At 40.9% G+C, this 18691-nt stretch overlaps 1 protein-coding gene across 2 annotated transcripts; it reads right to left on the bottom strand.

The window, feature by feature from the left end:
* Nucleotides 1-120: 120 nt before the first annotated feature.
* On the bottom strand, nt 121-18449 carry UBASH3A (ubiquitin associated and SH3 domain containing A). Of its 2 annotated transcripts, XM_010724412.3 has the most exons (14): nt 18297-18449; nt 14435-14488; nt 13674-13860; nt 12357-12555; nt 10675-10844; nt 9591-9799; nt 8605-8731; nt 7365-7473; nt 6492-6614; nt 5773-5865; nt 4427-4571; nt 2427-2533; nt 1873-1979; nt 121-1002 (listed from the first exon to the last, which is right to left on the bottom strand). In XM_010724412.3, the coding sequence occupies exons 1-14, from the start codon at nt 18407-18409 to the stop codon at nt 865-867; spliced, it is 1881 nt and encodes a 626-aa protein (XP_010722714.1). In that variant the 5' UTR covers nt 18410-18449; the 3' UTR covers nt 121-864. The 2 variants fall into 2 exon arrangements, with proteins under 2 accessions (XP_010722714.1, XP_010722722.1); XM_010724420.3 differs by lacking the exons at nt 14435-14488; nt 18297-18449 and adding an exon at nt 14320-14404.
* Between the last annotated feature and the right edge of the window lie 242 nt (nt 18450-18691).

The raw sequence follows: 18691 nt of genomic DNA, 5'->3' as shown, positions 1-18691 counted from the left end.
AAGAAGCTCAACATTGCCCTTTAAGGGCACATTCCTGTTTGTGCATAAAATGTTAGGACTACACTTTAATCAAACAAATAATCAAGCAAAGAGCTACAGAGACCAGTCAAACAACCCATCTGGCAGTGTGTCACCATTTATATGATTTGGCACAGAGCAGCACACAGCATGGCTGTTGTCCTGCCAGTGCCATCTCAGGAAGTGTTCTGCAGTTAGAGTTGCTCAAATCAAGGTTTTGTCACCGGTATAGTAACACAGGCATCTTTGTTTCCCCAGTAACAGTAAAGCAATTGGTTCAATTTTCTCTGAAGGAAAGCCTTTTTTTTAAAACAGTGATCACTGTGGAAACACTTAGCGGGAGAATTGCTGTGGTGGAAAATGAACCTATTTTGTAGCAGAGGTAAACATGTTGTCTGTATGGTATTTCCCCTCCTCCTGTGCTCTTGCAGAACCAGAGGAGTCAACAGGAAATCAACTGGCTTTAGGTAGAGCTGATATCTCTGGGCAGGAGACTGCTTTTTTCAGTCTCTATTTCTCTGCCTGACTGAAAATATAGAAGTGCATGAAACAAGTAATTTTTACTGCATCTGAACTGGTTGTATTTTGGTCTTGGAAGATGTAATAATGTCTACTAGAGTGCATTAGCAGTAGAATTTGCTCTCTTGTATGCCAGATCCCATGTTCTTTTTCCTCAGTTACTGAGAAAAAAGCAAAGTTCAGGCACCAAACTGCTTTCTGTGCTTTGAGTGCTCAGAGAGGATAACTCTCATTCACTCTAACTTTTCTAGATTTATCACTGGACTGTGCTGTACCATAAGCTATCTTCACCTTGCTTTTGTGAGCTGCAAGGACAAAGCTGGCCTTCTAACCTTCCATGATACTATTTCTCCAGTTAAATGCTGCATTTGCTCCGTGAGTTAATGTCTTCACTGGAGGGTTAACCATCAGCCATTTCTTCTCCTCTTTGAGCTCTTCACAGAAACACATGCCCAGAGAAGGGATCTAGGAAGGAAGGATACAAGCAGCAGTTCCTAGCAGGGTCATTGATTTGGTTTTACAGCAGAACAGAAGAGCAGATTCTGAGACCATTCTGAAGATAGAGCCTGGAACATTTTGCCACTTTTGAAACAAACTGAAAACAGGCTGGATGCCTGTGGTGCAACAGCTAAGCTTGTGCCATCACCTTGAGCTCACACTTGGATTTGAAAATCTAGATGTATTCACTCCTTATGGATCAACTGTAGGAAGTAAAATCACGTCTAAAGACTGAATTCTCTTCTTAGTAATAGCAAGGCAGATGATAAGGAAAACTGGAGTGAAAAAATCTGCCACTGGTGATAATACACAAGTAAAACAGGCAAAAAACTCTACAACAAAGTCTCAAGGGCAAGCCTCACTTGTGAAGCTGGCAAGAAAAACCTTCTCTGTTTCACACTGTAGCTGAGCACTTAAGCTGTGAACTTGCAATGACCTGAAAATGTACAATTTAAAGAGTCACTTTCTGAATATAGCTGCAGTTTATGCTCATAACACTATGAGGAGAGGGAAGGCTCTTAGTCCTGCTTCTATAGTTAGGAGGCTCATGCCAGAGGGAGAGGTTTCCACATACATCTCACATGTAGCTGCTATCTGATACTGACTTTGCATGGGTGTTGAATGAAAATCTCCTAATATGTTATTTAACAGGACAAAATTCTTCTCTTGACCACTAGTTCTATGCTAAAACTACACAAAATAGATCCTTTTGTACCAAGAGAGCTAATGTCAATGGTATTGACATGTCGTTACAAGTCTCACTGCCTGGGAAAGCTCGATACTGAAAGTACAGAAACACATACAGAAAGCTGCCTGCTGAATAAAAAGTCTTCTTACCTTTCGGACCACATTGGCAAAGTCACTGCTGTCTCTGGCAGGGAGTCCTATCAGAGGTCGGGTGAAAGATGCCAAGGAAGAGCCATGCCCCACAATAAGGATGACACCTGAAAAACCATAGTAAGAAAAGAAAGGCAGTTAGGGGGTTGTCTGACTTTGCAGACATCTTTGTTAATGTGGCAGAGTGTACTGCGCTGGTCAGAAAAAGTCTGATGTGTTGCAGACATGCCAGCTAGTGAGAAAAAGTACTTGCTCAGTGAACAGCTTTCCAGAAATGTAATCTTCTTATGCTGATCTGCATTGCAAGGCACAAGTAGAATGACCAAAGAATATACTCTTGTAATTTTTTATTGCCTTCTGTTTAAGTTTGATTTTTCTTTTCTGTTCTATAAATTGTATTTATTTTGACTTAGCACAGGCCAAAAACTACAAGCCTATCTTGAACTCTGTGCAATATAAATAATCAATTGTAAATGTGCTTCTGTTGACAAACCCATGCCTATTCCTGACACTGGAAGTGTCTTGCAGAATATACAAAGATCTGAAACCTTTACCTTTGCTGGGGCAGGCAGTGACGATCTCTTTTATAACTGCAGAGCTTCTGCTCACATATTCCTCATAACTTTCTGATGGGACCAGAGAAGAGAGTGGGATGTTTTCCCTGACAATACAATCAGAAATACATGTTAATCTAGATGAATGAATGAGCACACATGAGAGGAGGCACTTGGTTAAAAGGATGTGGGTTTATCTACTGACTTGAGTGACATACCGATACCTCAGCAATTCACATTAAAACTTAAGCCCACATCTTGTAGTTCATAAAACACCAGAAGCAGGGAAAACCATGCTTTAATAAAACCCCTAGTTTACAGTGGAGGTTGTTTAAACCAAGACCCATCCCAAAGTTTCTCAGGAGAAATGTCTTGATTCATAGTGGCTGGTGGTGCCAAGGATAGGCAGCTGAGAAGGCCAAATTTCTAGTGATGAGAGCCCTACCAGCCTTCCCTGTGCTGTAGGACTAGCAAAATAGTCAGCAGGACAACAGTGATTTGCTGCCTCTCAACAATCTCCTTGCTTTTCTTGGCTGATGCTTAAATTAGGGATTCTTGGCAACAGAATTCAGCCTCCTCAAACTCACTTCCTATTTTTCATATCATCCTCTGAATCTGAGAACTAGAGAAATTCACAGCCATGGCTGGCAAGTATGATTATATGATTAGCCACATGCTGTGACACAATCCAGAATGTTTATTTCTTTCTACAAAAAACTGCCCTGCTGTTTTGATAGCCTCCTTTTTCAGTGAATAGACAGAAGAGAGATTAGATTAATATACTGTAGTAAGGTTTGATATCAAAGTGTACTTTTACCAGTGAGTCCTTGGTACATTTCAGGTAAATTGCAGCAGCACAAACAACATAAGTAGAAAATAAGTGGAAAAACCATGTGGCGGGCCCATGCTAAATTGTTAGTACTAATGCTAATACTAATTCTGGCTAGGTTAAGTCTGCTGATGGAACAGTCCGGGACTTGACCCAGGTGAAGGCCGCCCCTTGAAGTGAGTGAATATGGTAAAACTACCTCTGCAACCGGAGGATTTTGAACCCTGTCCATGACAGCAAGAAAGTGGCATCAAATGTGCAGGGTTACAGCTTATCCTCTCTGCTTTTGCCTGGACCTGAGTGAGCTGTAAGGCTACAGTTGGCACTGCTGCAAAGCTTTCCTCTCCAGTTCCCACTGCTCTACGCCTGCACTCTGTCCTGTGTGGAAATTTGAGGAAAATGATCTCATACTGAAAAAACTGTTGAAAAACTTTAAAATGACCTATGACCCACGAATAGGGAAGATTTTATTCTTTCACAAAGTTTAAAATGAAGATGCTTACTTGCCTGTAAGAAATACATTACGAGCTGAGAATTTCCTTTCCCTCTTTCTTACACAAGTGGGACACCTCAGACACGCTCACTTTTATTAGCTGAGCAATTTCCTGGAGCTGCCTGTGCACTGCACACACGGAACAGTCCCAGAGAGCACAGTAAGCAGCTAGGTAAATTGGAGCTCATTCATTTCCTGCTCCTCTGTGGTTTGCAAGTGTTCAGAAATAGCATCAGTCCCCTCTCTCAGCTCTGGGGCCCCCAAAAAAATCCTTTCTGCAACTCAAAACATAACAACGCCCTCCTCGACTGAGTTTGGCATGAACTGTCCTGCTTCCCCTCCTCTACCCCCCAGATCACAAGGAAAGCTGGCTGGGTACACCTCTCTCAACCCAATGGATATGAAAGCAGCAGCAGAGCTTGCTAATGCTGTGTGCAAGCTTCAGGTGTGTACCCATTTCTAAAAAGGCCTGTATTGTCTCCATGTTAGAGCAACAAAGCTGACTCTTGCCATTAGACAGAAGACTGCATATCTTTGGGAATAGACCATGCAGTCTTGAATTTGATTAGCATCATCCATTGTTTGCAATGTCCCTAACCTGTTTATAACATATAAAGAGGGAGGAGGTACCTCAGGGGAAGAAGAACTGGTTTTGACAGCTAGACAGTAAGACATTACCTGTAACTTGTATCTATGTTGTAAGAAGCCTCTGTCAGTTCTGTGAGAGTCATAAAGTTTGGAATTACTCTGCTTGCTTCCCACTTGGTCCATTCAAACAGTCCTGGTTCCACTCTGATTTTGACTTTTTGGTCTAATTTAAGCCCTGCAAAGACAAGCTGTATTTCTTAAAAAGAAGAAGGTATACTCAAACAGTTACATTTGAGCAGTACATTCTGTTCTGTTTGCTGTAATATTTTCATTAACCAAATAAACTGCTTATTGATGAAAAAAAAAGGATCATGTTTAAATGAAGCCAACATATTCTTGTCTGACTAATGTTAGGTCACGCAAAAAATTACACAATTTTATTATATTATGTTATAGCTATATTGCTATTATTATTGTTGTTATTTCTGGAGTTCTCCTGTGATACCTTCAAAGATAGAAGTGAGCAAAAGACCTCAGCAATGTTTCAATATGAATAAACTTTATAAAGGAAATGTCTTTTTTAACCCATTTTTATATAACATTTTGTACAGTGACCCTCTGTGGGGCAATAAATCATTCTACAGCAGAATTTTAATTTAATTCTGTTGTAAAAAGATACATTATTTTGTTTATTATTCTCAAGAGAGGTTACGGGGTTGCACCATTTCCCATAAGAAATGCACACGTTCTACTGAAGATGTAAGGATGATGATGAACTGTGAACCCTTCACAGACCTACTAGAGGAGAGAGGTGAGGAACAGTGAGGAGAAGAGAGAATGGAAGAGGAGGAAGGAAAGAAGTTTCAAGCACGAAGGAACTAAAATCCTTTGGCTTGCACTAAATAACCACAGAATTGTACACAGAATCATTAAAGTCTGAAAGACCACGAAGATCATCCAGTCCCTGGGCAGCCTATTCTAGCACCTGACCGCTTTTTCTGAGAAGAAATGGTACCTAATATCCAACCTGTACCTCCCCTGGCTCACTTGAAGTCACTATCACCATAACTTCTCTCACTGTTACCCGGGAGAAGAGGCCAGCTCCCATCTCTCCACAACCTCCTTTCAGGTGGCTGTAGAGAGCAACAAGGTCTGCCCTGCGCCTCCTCTTCTCCAGACTGAACAACCCCAGTTCCCTCAGCTGCTCCCCATCAGACCTGTGCTTCAGATCCTTCACAGCTCCACTGCTTTCTCTGGACATCCCCCATGGCCTTGATGTCTTTCTTGTAGTGAGGAGCCCAAATCTGAACACAGAATTTGAGATGTGGCCACACCAGTGCTAAATACAGAGGGATGATCACCTCCCTGCTCCTGCTGGCTACCGCCAGAAACTTGATGGCAGTTTGACAAAGACATTTTCATTTTTTATGCCTTACCTTGTAGTACATGTTGGGCTGTCTGTATGCAGCGTAGGGCGGGTGACGAGTACATGTAGCTGACTATCACCTCCTGGTCCAGCAGGGCTTCCCCTAGTGGGAACAGCAATGTAAGGTGCTGTTTCACTCATCACCGTAAGTGAGAAATTACTGCATAAGTGTTTCAGTAAAAAGAGCTGAGACCAAGCGTTGGAAAGGTAGTTACAGAAGAATGTCTCAAAATCTGCCAACAGCAGATAAGCATTTGCATCAGACTTCTGTTGTCAACATCAGACGTGCATGCTCAGGGTGCAGAAATAACTTTGTTTGGTGAGCGAACTGAGTCAGACTAACCCATATCACCCAGCCAGCAGTTTTATCTGTGATAAGCTGACCACGGTCTGCTGACCACGAAGCTGTGTCCTCCAGCCAGCCCCCTCGGTGACAATTGAAGGAGACATTACTCCCTTGTAGATGTGCTGTGGGGCACAGGTAGTGTTGCAGTTTCCTTCTTATAACTATCTTGGCCAGGAACTGGCAGACTGGATCTCTAAGATGAACAACCAGCCTCTCTATTTTAATGTTTAACAAGGCCTTGCAGCAGTTGTCCATCCAGAATGGTTTCCACAAACAATGCTGCTAGCAAGTTTCTCTACTATTAGGCCAGTGTGAGCTTTTCCAGATGTTGAAAGATTGCTTCCCAAACCCATACAGTTGCGGTAGGATATTATCCATCTTACCTATAAGTCTTGACTGGAAAACACCGCAGGAAGATAAAGGAGGATCATGCTCAAAATGCTTTATGCCATCTTTCCGTTTTGGTAGGGTGGAAGGAAAGTTGAGGTCTGCTCTGTCGTATTTTCCTAAAACAAGGTGGAACATTTTGCTGTGATGTGAGGAAGGCAGCAACAAAATACACTGGCTGCCTTTTGTTGTAATGGCTCCATTCATTTTGGATTGTCAGACCAGAATTATATTTTTGCTGGCAAATAAAAACAGGTTGGAGCCCTGTTAAAAAATCCCAGTGAATACTAATTACCTCAAAGAGATCACAATACTGACTTGGGAAATCACCTGTCCTAACAAAATAACACCTCTTCTGCAAGCTCCAAAAGAGCAAAAGAAGGGAGTGGAGGAGAAAGAACTCAGAAAGTTGGAGGGGTCTGATAAACTCCATTTGGGTCACTTGAATAACTAAAGGTAGAGATTTTATGTTTTGTGCTTCTGTCAGCAACATGTATGAATTGTACCAGAGCAATGTTTGTTCTGTGGTGTTTATCCAAAACAAACATAAAAGACAGCGAGACATAAGGTCCAGGCTGGACCAGGCTCCGAGCAACATGTTCTAGTTGTAGATGTCCCTGTTCATTGCAGGGGAGTTGGACTAGATGGGCTTTAAAGGTCTTTTTCAATTCTAAGGATTCTATGATTCTATGACATGATGATGGTTAGGTGCAGGTCAAAGAAGTGTTGTGTCTGACTGTGCATCATTATTCACTCTTCTGTGTCAGCATTTACATCTACAGGTAGAAGCCTGTATCCCTTGTACTCCATTACTGGGGTAAAGAAGTTCTGGCTCAGGTTTGTTCACAACCTTCCATTATCTTACTCACCATCTGCAGTTAAGCACTGTTGAAGCCAAGATTTCCCAAAGACCTGATCAACTCTTTCCCCATGGCGCATCACCAACATACCTCTTCGCAGATTGGTGTTCTGAGAAAGCTATATAAAAATTACTTTCCATTACAATATGCATGAAAAATCCAAATTTCTGAATGCTGTCTAATAGAGCAAGGACCAGCAGGGCTGTCCCAAGAGATAGATAACAACCACAGAGAGGGAAAGAATTAAATTAATAAAATGGATTAGAATATTAAGGACAAAAATAGGCCTGACTAGCTCTCTGTTGAAAGCAAATGAAGAATATCTCTGATCTTCATGGGCTACAGGTTAGATTTAAATTCAGTGTTTATTCTAGGAAAGATAGTACTGATAAATCTTTTAATTCCACTGTGGGAAGGAGTTACATTAGTATGTATTGCATAGTCGGTACAAACAAAAAAGGAAAGCAGCTAGCTGATTTAAGTCATAATATTCTTTTCTAACATCAATCTCATCTTTTTTTCCAAATGAAAACAGAGATTTTACATTTTTCCAACAGTGTATGGCTAAGTAATTAGTGAGCCCAGGTCTCATCTGAGACCTTGTTTTCCCTTAGTTTGCATGAGTATACAAATACGTTCTAAGTATGTAGGAGTTAGTTTACAATGAGTACAGACAGAGAGGAAAAGATAAAGAAGAATACCTCAAAAGCTTTAAAACTTTTTAAAAAGCAATTCATCACAGCATTATTGTTGCAACATCAAGGTTAGTGATGCGTATCTTTAATAACAGAGAAGGGAATTCTTAAGAAATGGTGTGAGATATATATTTATGTATATTTTTATATATATATATATATGTATTTTGCTAAATACTGCTGCATTTCTGCTGTAAGGCACCAATCAACTGCTATGAGATCAGAGTTTAAGGTTTTGTGGTCTAGATATTCTGCCTGGGAGGAGCTCATAGGCTGTGGAAATGCTTAGACTGAAGATGTGCACATCTGCAAAAAGTGAGTTTTGTAAAAGATGGCAAGGGTAATACCACATTACATACACTACAAAATATTTATGGGATATGGTACTGTAAATGTACATGCAGCGTATGCATACGCTACATATATTCATTACAACATAACATAAAAGTGTTAAGGAGAACCAGAAAGATAGTATTAAATTTAATATATGCTTTTACTTAACAGCATATTGTGCACAACTACATGGCGAAGATAAGAAATAAAATCCCAACTACCTGAAGTGAAAGAACATCGGTTACACTCCTTGACATAACAGGATTACGGACTTCTCCATTCAGCTTAACATTAGGTTCATTTGTGGATTGGGTGAAAAATTTTGAAGCTGGCACAAAAGCATATTCTCTGTAGAAAAAGCAAAAGCAGTGCACACACAACTTATGAGCACACAAAAACAGAAGGGATTTTTAAGTCCAGATTTTGTCTATAGGCATATGGACAAGATTCCATATTCCATTCAGTATATTTCACAGACATGCAATCCATTTTATAACTTTGTTCAAGTTGTAATCTGTCAGTAAAAATAAGAGTAAATTATATGAACTGACGACATGCATTGGATGTAACTATTCTGAATTTTGAGCTCCAAGCAGGAAATAATACCTGATTGTCACCACCCTGCCTCTAAGGGCTCAGTATGGATGAAATCTATACCTCTTGCTTAGAAAAATTAGATCTAGTCTAGAAGAATCATTTGCCACACTGGAAACCAGTGAGATGCCTGCTGATAAAGGCTGAATTGACAAGGCAAGGGTGAGCACAAGGTTTAATTCATTTAATTTCAAGTTGGTTTTGCTACCTCCTGAAATGAGAAAAAGAAGAAACACTGGAGGTGCTAAGGGCCAGGTTGGATGGGCCCTGGGCAGCCTGATCTGATGGGTGGCAGCCCTGCCCATGGAAGAGAGTTGGGGCTGGGTGGCTTTAGGGTCCTTTCCAACCCAAACCATTCTGTGATTCTGTGCTTCACATTATTCAAGAGCACAGGAAGGCTATCCTTTGAGCAGCTGGACTCCAGGTTTCCATGTGCATGTGTCCTATCACTTCTTGTTAAGAAATTTCATTTTCCCACCCAGATACCAAAGTGCCCTCCGCTCACCTCACCTCCAGCTTTCTCCCAGCAGCAAGGAGGAACAGCAGCTGCATAAAACCCCTGCACCATGAAACCCCAGAAACCCTAGCACCTGTGGAGTGGATCACAACCAACCTGTGCTTAACCCACGTGTCTGACTCGTTGGCTCTCTCTGTGTAGTTTTCAGGAATAAAACCCTGGCACCCACTCTGGTGTGAGGTCCCGATGACCCAGCCTTCGCTGACTTCGGACTGCTGCGTTGGGTTGACGTAGATGAAATCCCCAGCATTGATCATGAGCTCGTCAATATTCTGGGGCTTGTACTGGAAGACAGCCCGCAGTGTCTGGTGGAAGGACAGAGCTGGGTCAGGTTAGGAGCTGGCTGCAGGGGCAGCAGCATGGAGGGGACGTGCTAAACCTGTGGCAGCCACTGCCATCAGCAGCATTTCCCACACTGCAGCTTGCTCTGACTTGCTACTTCAGCAGACAGATAACCGTGAATATGCACTGAGTGTAAAAATAGGCACTTGGTATTCATAATATTACTTTTTTTTTCCTGTAACTAGTGTGACATATTTGAAAGCAGACACAGCAAAAAGATTATCAGTTATTTTGGTGATTACTTGTAGCTGTCTCAAGTCAAAATATGAGATTCAAAACAAACAATATACTGGTCTGGATTAAAAAAATAACAGTTGTTCATCATTCAGTAGTTTAAATTTGGAAATGAAAATGGGAAAAATATTGATTGTTTTAAATTAAGAATATGGTAAACTGAATTTGACCAGGGAGAACTGTGCCCTGCTCACTGAAGTTTAACTTGTGCCTTTTTCATCATTGTTGAGCAATAAAAAAAAACTTACTCTGCTGAATGGAATTTTACTGCAGAGCAGTGATTTGACAAAGAAATGTTCAAGGGTCATCATTTCCTGTCTCTTTTATTTTCTCAAAGCTCATTGTAAGATGAGTTCTTCTGCTGCAGTTTGGGATTGGATCTTGCTGACATGCAGGTCAAGCAGGTAACCATAAACATATCTCCTATAGACTCAAGGATACAGTTTTTTCAGCCCAAAGAGATACTTGAAGCAGCCATACATTCTGAACACTGTACTGTGCATGTACTGATTTTCCCCATAGAAAACAAAATAAAACAAACAGGATGACTGCAGGAAATATTCCAACCACAGACCCAGAAATTTAATAAACCAAATGACAGTACCTGGTAATGCACAAAACGCATGTCCCTTGAGTAGAGAGCAGCTACCCAGAGGCAGGTCTCCTCTGGGTTAATGCATTTGGCAAGTTGCTCCAAAGTCTTCTGGTGGTGAGGACAGAACTTGTGAGCCAAGGTAAGGTGGAGCTGCTTTAGGCAGGGCTTCACGTGACAGTCTAGGAATAAAGCAACCAATTTATATCATGACTTACAAGGGAAGGCTGTTTAAAGTTCTTTGTGCTTTATCCTGCATGCTTTGTATGATTTAGGAAATATCTTTGTAATTAGTAGAAGAGTAGACCATAGTTTTATTAAATAATTGTTTTACCAGATGTCATGGCTTTATTTATGCTAAAATAATTCAGAAATCTGGACTGAATTGGAGCCTTGGCTTAAGCTGAGAGGAAAAACAAACTGTTGGAATTCCTTTCCCAGTCTGACGTATAGAATTGGTCTTTCCCAGACTAAGCTATCCAAGGGCTGCAGTGTTTTGGTCTCCACTGATGGCTGAGGTTTCCCAGTGTCATGGGAAATGTTTATATGGTGTTTGTTGCACCAGTGTCTGGAAGTATGTGTCTGCTCCTAGGAGGTTATAGAGGTCTCCCTTCCTTAGTTCCGTAAGCTTGGTTTAAAATATACTTCTTCATTTCCTTATTGTATTTATTACCCTGACAACTGTGAATGTAAAAAGCACTTCACCCATTGGTGGTATGAGTGTAAAAAATGCTTGCCCTTTCTATGATGAACAATGCTGGGGGTGTGGGAGATCCCCAGCTGGCACACAACCACTGAAAGGAGATGGGTGACTCAGATTCAGGAGGAGAACAGATGTATGTGAGCATGAGGGAAAACCCAGGCCCGATGGGCTGCATTTCTTTGCTTTTTCATTTCCGCCTTCCTCCTCAGCCTGGCCACGGAAAGTTGAATATCCCCAAGGTGGAAAGGTGTCTTCCCAAGGCTGCATGTGAGACAGAGAACTGGGTATAGTTAAGATTTGGTTTATTTCCTTCAAACATGTATTTTCTCTTTTGTTTCTGTCCTCACACAATCATGGCACTGGTCCCTGATGAAGAAAAGACAAAGTAGAGGTTGGGTACAGAGGTCTAGGGGTATTTAGGAGTAGATCTCTTTCTATCTTATATATCCTGGTCCTGATGGGTTCTCAAGTTATACTGACAAACATTTCAGCTTGTGGGCCAATATAAGAAAAGTAAAGCAAAAAAAAACCCAGAAAACAACAAACCCAAAGAAGTTAATCCCACAGAAATTACTCTGTAACAGCTCAAAATGAAATAACCTCTAGTCAAAACCCATTATGAGCAGCACAGTGTAAGTGCCCAGAAAACAAAGATCTCATATTGTTTTAAGGGATTGCTGTTTGAAAGATCTTGCCAGGCTAAACCTTTGCCTGGATTTCTTAAATAGAATAAATTTATGAAGACTTCTATGACTTTTCTTTTTTCTTGTTCATAGAGTTCAACAAAAACCTCCTAGACAAAAGCAGCATATCTTCAGAGTCTAAATCAAGCTCCTCTAGCCACGTTGTTTTTGAATCTGTAGGAGGAAAATGTGCTTGCCAGCAGTAAAACATCTGCTACACTGCTGTGGAGACACGGGAGATAGTTTCGTTATCATGTCTAAGCATTTGCACAACAGCCCACTCATTTTCCCTCTCATGTTGATCTCACCTGCTAGGGCTGAAGCCTCTGAAGAGAAGGCCGCAGCAAATTCTTTGAGGATATTTGCGTGGCTGTCACCAACAAAGAAACCAAGGTAGCTGGTGGATGAGTGTAGTGATAGGGAAATAGTTGGTGGAAATTTCTGTGCAAAGCTGTTGCAGATTCTCTTTAAGATGTCATACAGTAACTCCACTTTCTGGTCTTCACACTGAAAGAAAACAGAGGAAGGACATCCTTTACCCTCTAAGATCAATGTCACTGTGGCAGTCTGTCTTGTAAAGTTACACCAGAAAACAGGATGGGCATTACTTCCTTAGAAAGATAACGCATCTACAAACATGCCTGAAATTCCTGGTATTAAATTTATCAATATTTGCCAGCTTGATCACGCAGTGTCTTGATACTGTATTAGGAGATGGGGTCTTTTACCATTAAGTGAAGGAAGAAAAAGCAAGGTATTTTACCATCTGAACTAATCTGAAATGAGGAGAGATCATGACTTCTCTCTCTCTCTTCAATTCTAAGTAAGAATTTTTATTACTGTTATTCTACAGTTCTTTGCTCTGGTAAAAAAAATTTAAGAGCTGAGCAACATACATAGGAAAGTTAATACAGAATCTTTGTAATCTTTTGTCCCCTAGTTACAGCAAATTAAAGGATTTTACAAAGCCATGCTTCCACAAAAAGTGTCAATTAAACAATTTAAGAAGTAAATAGAAAAAGATAAAATTTGTGCCATCCAGCCAAAGTCACAGACATTAAACATGCTCCAGTTCCATGCTGTGTTGTGTTTGTTTTTTTCCTTAGTAGAGCTATTTGCTCCTTTCAGGCGCAGGAAATGCACCATGTCAGGAAACAGAAGAGGTTGGGCTGGGAGGTAGGAGCAAGGCAGTGAGTCTCACATCCTATATGGGATGCACCCAGGTCATTTGTCACTGACAGCTGAGGAACATAGAATAGCACTGGTGTGCATTCATCCCTAGAAATATACTATCTGAAACAGAGCTGAGGTGTGTGACGTGAGGCACATTTAGGCATCTCTTCCAGGGTCAGGCCTTTGAACTCAACACTTCTCAAGAGCACAGCATTCGTTATTAATGTTTTTTGGTTTGCGTAATTGCGAGGAATGGCTGCAGGGCACCACACTATTCTATATTTTGCAACAAAATGCTTGTATTTTCATTAGGCTCAGCATTTCACATCATAGTATGATTTACACAATTATTTTGTGCAGCTGCTCTATAGCAATGGTACCATAGCAATAGCCTGTTGGCCTGGACTTGCCAGGTTGTCCAGTTCCACCAGTAGTTACTTTTTGTGCCTTACCGTAAAGAAGTCACAGAGTGTGATGTGAGGGAAAATCTCATGGGCTCTGTTCTTCCCACACTGGCGCTTGCTCTCCTTCCGAAACTCTTGCAGGCAGTTAAACAAGTGGCCAGTGGGGCACAAATAAAGAGCATATTCCTGGGGGATAGGGTCATCCAAAGAGGGATCGTTGCAGTGAGAGTGCAACCTGAAATCAAAACATGTCACACAGAGAAAGCATGTGAGCCACCTACTCTTCTTTTCTTGGCTTCCTTGGGTGCACACCATGAGGTCCCACGAGACATGAACACTGTGCTGAGGCAGGGTGTACATTTACTGTGATGTAGCTCTGAATATCTGTCTGGCTACGCCCCATGCATGCACACAATTGCAGCTCAGATACGATAGCCCCACTGCAGTAAGTAGCCCACAGTTAAGAAGGAGACTTAAAATTGAGGATAGATGTCCGCCCAGAGCAGCCAATCCTCCAATCCTGTGAGACATCACTGTGGTAAAAGTAGTTTCTTCTGCCCAGGAGTGTCTCTATTCCCCAGCTCTTGATTTACCCCAGATCTTCTGCAAATAACCTTGCTTCCCAGAATCAGTGTAAATACAATTATTTCTTTCTGTGATGAATTAAAATGAAAAACAAACAAACAAAACTCACATGCAAGGTCTTTAAAAGCAGCTAACTTCAAACTGGGTAACAGAATCAGTATGTGAACAAGTGTTTCTAGTCAATTTTAATGTGAAACCACTCCTTAGAAATCACAGGTGCTTACCATTTTGCAGCATCTTCTATTGACTTTTGACCTGTAGCAACCAAGGCTTTTTGCCTAGAAAAAAAACACACAAACCAAACAAAAACAAAGTGGATTCATCAGAATAACAGAAAACATTAAAATTGTTTTCTATGATTTTAATAAAATAAAGAATGGACATGCTGTGACAACCAATTCTATTTTTCAGCACCATGTATACCTATAATAACCTAACCTATACTGACAAGGTTATTCCTGGCACATATTAATGTTCTTGAAGTCCTCCAAACAGTCGGATCTGCTGCATGTCTTTAATTCTTTGTAGACTGGTAATCAGCCCTTTCCACAGAACATCCACAGAATGTGTTTTGGAGAAGTTTGCTTAGCACCCCTACTGATTAAATGGGTTTCCTTACGGTTGATTTAGTTGTCCCTTCACACACTGTAAGAACGGGGTTTGTTCTGTTGATAATTAATGAGAAGCCCAGATTCAAGTGCCAGATTCAAGTCCACACATATATCCTAAGCAAAACATACTTATTTTGGAGTTTGAAACTCTGGACTGAGGATTTTCCATAGCCCAGAAGAGAGCCAGACTCAAGTCACAAGTTAATTCCAAGATAACATACAATATCAAAATTTCCTCCCCCTTTTATTCAGCTGACATTCTTCGGGATCAAATTTGGTTCATATTTCCTTTTCATAGAGTCATAGAATCTCCTGAGTTGGAAGGGACACACAACAATCATGGAGTCCAACTCCTGGCTCCACGAAGGACCACCCAAAAATCAAACCCTATATCTGAGAGCATTGTGCAGATATTTCTTGAGCTCCGGCTTCTTGGGGCTGTGACCACTGTTCGGGGCAGCCCATTCCATGCCCAGCAACTTCTGGTGAATAACCTTTTCCTAACCTCCAACCTGGCCTTCCCCTGTTTCAGTTCGTACAGGTTTTATTGCTGGTCACCAAAGAGAGGAGAATAGCTAGAGCTTTCAAAATGCAATTAACATTCTCTATGTGACAGAGTCTTTGTGAGTAAATGCTGAGTTTTTGGAGGGTGAAGGATTCCCACTGTTTAAGTAGCACCTGCACCCATGAACCTCATTTCCAGCCCTGCAAACCACCTGTAAGCTTCTCAGAAGTGACATGAAGAGGAATGAGAGACAGTAGAAATGGAAGAAAAACTGCCAAGTTACTCCACATCTGCTTATTCTTCCTTCTTTCTTTAAGTTATCTTTTCTGACCGCTGTGTGCTGAGGGCATCCATTTGTTTAACCTAATCCTCACATTTTTATTCTCCCTCCATTCATATGGCATCTGTGCATGTACTAGAGTGCCATAAGTGTATTAAGGAGCAAGTCTTAATCTTGCTGTGCTTGCTTCTTCCCAGACTTCTCTTTCTAATGCAAAACTACATATGGGCTTGTTAAAAACAATGAAATGTGCATATGTGCAAGTGCAACCATACTTGGCCTCTCAGTGGAGTATCAGCACAGCTGAAGACTCACTCCATCTTTCCACTCAAGCTCTACCTTCTACCTTTCTCCTCTGTAAAACTAGAATTGACAACTACGGCTAAATCAATCCCCAAACCATGAACTAGTTGATCAAAAGAGACCCTGTTTCCTCTGTGACCGGCATCCTTTTTTTTTCTGCCTCTCTGCTGATTTTCCCTTCTCTGTCACGTCAAACATGAACAATGTGTGTTTTCGATGTTCTCCCCACGCAGCTTTTCCTGTCACACCCTGCTGGAATGTAAATGCTTACTGCTGCTTGGCCAGAACTGCCAGCCTTTGTCATCTACTGCTACACTTCAATGTGAGTGTTTTATCACTTTATGCCATGCTGCTTGTCCCATTTGGTGACAAGCTCTTTGTAAACAGCCCCAAAGACAAGCAGAGTTTGACAGCAGCTTTCCTTTACATTGACTCTGTGCAATCATAAAAGTAATAAGACCATTGGAGACCTGAGGCCATGGCCTGTCATGATGCTCAGCATCATCTCCTTGCTCCCCCATGCTCCTCTCTGTGTCTGTTTCCATCTTTCATCCCATCATATAGGTTGGTAGTAGAATACTTTCCAGCAAGGCTTCTCAGCCCCCAGTGTTAGCAAAATATTAGGCTGTAATTAGACATCCTGTGCTTCCAAGATGAGCAGTGGAGGTTGAAAGATAATGCATACGATAAATTCTATACATGCCTAATTCTTTCAGATAAACAGTAGGAATAAATCATTTAAACTTTGCACTAAAAGTAGTGTATTTATGGGGAGAATAAGCTGTAAAGCAGAAAACGGCTATCACATTTCTGTTCTATCAAAGCATGAGATATTCATTATGCTCACTTGCTAGTAGGCTCTATCCTCAAGTATTTGTGTTTTGTTCTTTCTAAAAATGTTGCTTTTGCATGCTGGTCCTATATTATGAAAGATTTTATAATATCTCCAATAAGCCTTATTTTTCACAGGCCAGGATGTCACAGATGAGCAATTTTTCAGAACTTTCATCTATGTTTGAAGCCAGGACTTAGAGAAACAACTAAGAAGTTTTATAAACTACAGTCCAAATTTTCATTGTTTTAAAATCTGTAAGGACAAACAAATAAATAAATAAAGTGTTTTTGGACTTTTTTGCCATTTTATGTTGACTGCCTTGCACTTTGTTCACCGTCTGTTGATTTTGACCTAGAAAGCACAAAGCCACATCAATCATTGGAGAAAATGTTTTGAAAGCAATTTGGAGAACATAAAATACAGAATAAAAATTAGACCTTAGTTTGGAGTGACCGCACTAATATTATCTACTAGAGAAATGAAAAGACGGATTTTAAGCTCCACAGCTAAAATTCCACTGGGCATAACCAGGAATAATGAACCCACAGCTCCCCTGTAAACTGTGCGCATCACATCTAAAGGTGCTTCACCAAGCACCAGGTGTTCCTAAAAAATGGAGCCTGATCAACTTGTTTAATTTTCAATCTAATATCAAAATGGAGGTTACAGAGATACTGATGTCCTTTTTCAAACACTTATGTGAGTACTCCTCTGACATTCTAATGAAAGGACTTATTTTCTTCAGTCATAAGTCCATTGCACAACTGTCTGCCACCACAGAATCCAGACTTTCCCTTCAGAAGTTTGTTGATGCTCTGTAAAACCTCCAAACCTCTCTTTCTGACCAGAGCCATATCTGGGGAAGAAGTTACCACCAAGTAACTGAGTTTTTATTAACAAGTTTTTATTTACTCAAGTAATTGAGTTTTTATTAACTCAATTCAAAGTGCTGCCACCAGTTCATCCTCCCTCAGATGGAGCTGCCAAGGACAGGGCCTGACATTTTCCACGTAGGATGTGCTTTTGAAACAAGATTCATATTTAGGACAGAAAGAAAAAGGGACAGACTCATGTGGCATCTTGTTAAGGAAAGCTTACCCTTTTAAAACACTCTCCTGTGACAAAACCCAGCAAGAACTTCTTTTTTGCCAGGCCTGAAAAAATCTTTGTATAGACGCTACACCCACATTTAGTTCTCTTGTAATAACAGTGGTAAGTAGAAAAAAATGAAAGGATTCATCCCAAGAGTGAACTATAGATATCAACTTCTTAACTCATTGTGAAGTCTCTCAAACTCCAGGTGCAGAAGAGCGTGTGTCTTCAGATACACAGAAAAGTTTTAGGAATGGATACAGAACAAGTTTTGTTTAGCAATAAGATCAATACACAGTGCTCTACAAGGTATTCGAAGTGAGACAGACCTACTCCTCCTATGGAGACATCACCCCCAAGAAGCGTCTCGTTCTCTTGATGGAAAATGCAAGCTGTCTGCATTTAAGTAGATACAAGAAACACCTCTCACTGTACAAAAGTAGCTGAAAACATTACTCACGCAATGTGAGCTGGGAATCCTTTGGCCAGGAGAGATTCAAGGAGTGCAGAGGGGCTTTTGCTTCTGTGTTTGTTAGACACTTTTGCATACAGCTGCGTCTCAGCCACCGCCATCTCCTCTTCTCTCCCTCTAGCTGTGCTCGGTACTGACAGAAATTAGGAGGGGGAGGAGGGAGGGAGCAAGAAAATGAGAGAGAAAGAAAAGAAAGAGGCACCTAGAATAAAAAAACCCTCAAACTTCTTGTGATCTTCTCTGACAAAAGCTGACATCCTGTTTTCATAACCTGCATGTCTTTGAGTTTTTGTTTTAAAGTAGTTAAAAAGCAAAAGTATCTGCAGGCTGTTCCCATCTGCCCTAGTAGAACAAGACGCATTGTCCAAGGGAAAATGTAAGAG

Source organism: Meleagris gallopavo, chromosome 1 (genome assembly GCF_000146605.3).
Source record: "Meleagris gallopavo isolate NT-WF06-2002-E0010 breed Aviagen turkey brand Nicholas breeding stock chromosome 1, Turkey_5.1, whole genome shotgun sequence".
NCBI lineage: Eukaryota > Metazoa > Chordata > Aves > Galliformes > Phasianidae > Meleagris > Meleagris gallopavo.
This window is presented reverse-complemented; position numbering and strand designations above follow the sequence as displayed.